General features: G+C 42.2%; 1 protein-coding gene across 1 annotated transcript; it reads left to right on the top strand.

Moving 5' to 3' along the window:
• Window positions 1-226: 226 nt before the first annotated feature.
• Window positions 227-793, top strand: LOC147462814 (pentatricopeptide repeat-containing protein At2g33680-like). Its single transcript, XM_086494826.1, has one exon. It carries the CDS (start codon window positions 227-229, stop codon window positions 791-793), a length of 567 nt encoding a protein of 188 aa, XP_086350952.1.
• The last annotated feature ends 2,932 nt before the right edge of the window (window positions 794-3,725 follow it).

Genomic DNA, 3,725 nt, shown 5'->3' with positions numbered 1-3,725 from the left:
CCGAAGAGGAATTTAATCTTGTACCTAGATTCTCAAATAGCCAAAAGATCAGAAGCATTTAGAAAAAAATTCTATAAGCATACAAAATGCAAGCTTTTCATGGGGCAATGGCCTTCAAGAAGTTCAACCTGAGCATCATAAGTGCATCAATATTAGAGTCCCAAAAAAAGGCATAGTACTGGTTCCTAGCAAGGTTGGATCTGGAAAGTCCTCACGTCTTCAAGCCATGCTTGTGGAGATGAGGCAGCTGAAGGGACACCAAGTTTCTAAAGGGAAATATGGATATGCTCCAGATGTTCTAGCAGTGGCTGGTTGCATGAAGGCTTGTGGCAGTGTGCAAACAGTAAGGGAGGGTCATGACATACATAATGACTGCATCAAACAGGGCATGGAAAGGGACATTATTGTTGGTAGTTCTCTTGCGGATATGTACAATAAATTTGGTGTTATGGCAGAAGCACGAGAAGTTTTTAACATGCTGCCTGTACGAGTTGTGGTTGTGTGGACTGCACTTATCACAAGATACACAGAAGGGGGTCTTAATGAGGAAGCCCTTGACTCCTCTAAGAAAGCGCAGCTTGGAAATGTGATACTCAATGCCATGATATTTGTTTGTAGTTTGAAAGATTGTTATAATTTAGGAGTGTTATCCAAAGGCCTGAACTTACATGCGCATATTGTCATCGAGGGGTTTGAATTGGAACCTTTAGTATTGCAAAAGCAAAGGAGGTATTTGATGAGATTCCAACAAGGGATACTTCCTTATGGAATGCACTTATTATTGGTTATGTAGATCATGGACTCGGTGATCGAGCAGTTCATTGTTTTGGAGAGATGCAAGATGAGGACATTGCACCTACTGTTGTCAATTTTTTATGTATCTTAAAAGCTTACGGTAGTATACAGGCAATTGAAACAGGTGAAGAGATACACACGGAGGTTAAGAGTTAGGGATTACTGGACAAGCATATAGTGCTAGCAACTACATTGGTTGACATGTATGCGAAGTGTGGTATGCTGGCAAACGCCCAAGAAGTTTTTGATGCACTTCCAACATGGGATGTGAGCTCTTAGACTGCTCTTCTAGGAGGATATACACATCATGGCTTTGGAGATGAGGTTGTTTTCTGTCTTGAAGAATGCCACAATTTGAGTTGCCCTATTGAGTACTTGTCGGAAATGGGGAGTTTCCATGTGTAGGTTTGTTTCATGAAGCTTTCATGTTGGATTGAAGATGGTTTCTGCCTTGAAAAAAAGGATAAACGAGCATTGGTGAGATGAGATGCAGTTACACTACTGGAGAGAGTGGAGAATTCAGTTGTATGAAGGTTTCAGGGTAAATTAAAGATGGTTTTCTGTATTAGAAGGGTCCAAAACACATGGGACAGATGAAGTACACCTACATTACTGATCGAGTTTAGAGTTTGGCTTTAGTATTTGCTTGCTCATCATTCTTTAAGGATCAAAATTAGCCTTCGGCATGTTGAATTGTATAAATTGATTCTTCTGCTCCTTAGATGCTTATAAAGTTTTTAGAATCTTGCCCAAATGCAACGTTTATCCCTGGAATGCAATGATAGCAGGCTCGTTATAGAGTGAATGTTCCGAGGATGATAGTGTCGCACCTGATAGCACTACATATGCCAGCATGCTCAAGCTTTTTCTGATAGCGGTCAAGTAGCTGAAGGAGAGCAAAGCGATTGGAAATGCTCTAGTTTCCATAACCTGCTCTACCGAGCATGAATGCTCCAGCAGGCTAGGGGGGTTGGCAAGCTATGTTAGGCGTTTTTCTGGCAAGCAATCCGTTGGTCTAGAATGCATCAATGCACAACAATGGGCATCTTCCCATTTTTCAGAGTTGTGTAAATATAGTAGCTGAAGAATTTTTTTTTCCTGGATTGAGGTGCATGGAGGTTGGGACAAGGTCCGGCATATGCAATGTTGCTATTGAAGGGAACTGAAAGGCTTGATGAATATGTTTGTAAATGTGCTCATGCTAAGGATTGTGCAACTTCTTAGCCTAAAGCCAGAATTCCATGGTGTAAATGATGCATTCAATGGATTGCCTATGATTTTTTGGGTAAAAAGTAGAGCTCTAGGAGCTAGTTTTTTTTAGAAAGTGAAGGAGTAGATGCCGCGTATAGAGGGGCCGAGAGAAGTCTCTAGAAGCCACTTGGGGAGAGGGAGCTGGTGCAGTAGAGGGAGCCATGAGGGGGGTTGCCGAGCCAGCTCGTTGCAAAGGGGGACGAGATCAAAGACAACTTGCACAGAATGTGGGATCTTATAGGTGACCTAGCCCTTCAATGCAAGCGAAAGGCAAAAGGAAGCTCAGGCTTGGAAGGTGAGGGCTTGTCCTCACCTTGTCAAGGGGCATCAACTCACAATCGCAAGCCGAACAATTCATGAGGTAGCATTTCAAGAGGCCAAGGAAGCTCGTGTGAGCTGCAGGAGGAGAAAAAGTGAAGGGGATTGTGACAGGACATGCAGAGATCCATGAGGGGGGTTGCTGAGCAGGAAAGGATGATCTCATGGGGCATGCGGTAAGAGGGAGTCTCCAAGTTAGAGAGGCTGCCAAGCTCAACCGGGCCATCATTTAAAGGGAAGAGAAAACTATGAGAGCAGCCAACTAGAGGGGGAGTGCTGTGTTTATGGGAGAAAAGGGGGGTTTCGACGGAAGGAATGCTTCTCTGTATGTGGGAGAGAGGAAGCACGATGCTCCTCTCTATCTTGAAAATATGATGCAATCAAATGTTTTCTTGCTATTTATTCCACGTTTTTGTGTCTTTGTACACTAAGGACGTTTTACTAGCCAGGAGTGGTGCGCGTGTGCTGTAATACCACCCTTCATTTATATTCTCGCCTTTGTTGAGCTTGAGGTTGGCATCTGTTGTAATTCCCTCATGGCCAAGGGTTTGAGTTGATGCTACTACAGATCTCTTCAATATTATTTGGCTAGTGATCGATGAGAACTTGGGATTTCTGCTTCTCCATTGCAAGAGAAGCTAGGTATAGAGGTGTCCCACTAAAGTTTCTCTCTGTCACCGTGACCTACAAGAATCTTTTCAAAAGGTTAAGGAGGCTATATCCATCTCTCAACAAAGGCAAAAAACTGTTGCTGACAAGCATAGAAGGGCCTTAACATTTAAAGAAAATGAATGGGTCTTACTTAAGTTTCCCAAGGCTCCATTGAGGCAAACGATGGGCAAAAATCCTACGGGCCATCAAAATTATTATGCTAAATTAGCAAAAAGATACTATGGTCCTTTCCAAATCTTGAAGACAATCAATGACATGTAGGCTTATCAACTCAAGTTGCCCAACCATTGGCTCATACACAATGCTTTTCATGTGAGCCCACTTAAGCCCTATAAAGGAGAGCCACCAATAGAACCAATTATTGAAGACCTTCCAGAAATCAAAGACCAAGAAGAGGTGCTACAACTCGAACCTATCCTTCGGCATGAAGACAAGGTACTACGGCATGGTAAGATTATCCGACGATATCTTATTAATTTCAAAAATTATCCGTTTGAAGATGCTAGATGGATACAAGGAATACAGTTTAAGGATAGTATGAACCTTGTCAATGCTTACAATGCTGCACTAGAGAAAGCAAATATAAATGCTTTCTTACTGAAAAATGTTTTTCTCTTATAAGACTAATCCTCTTTTGTGCACAAATTTAAATAGTATGCATGCTTATAATCATGTTTGTGATGACGAGG

Source organism: Adiantum capillus-veneris, chromosome 2 (assembly GCF_014529385.1).
Source record: "Adiantum capillus-veneris isolate H3 chromosome 2, ASM1452938v2, whole genome shotgun sequence".
Taxonomy (NCBI): domain Eukaryota; kingdom Viridiplantae; phylum Streptophyta; class Polypodiopsida; order Polypodiales; family Pteridaceae; genus Adiantum; species Adiantum capillus-veneris.
This window is presented reverse-complemented; position numbering and strand designations above follow the sequence as displayed.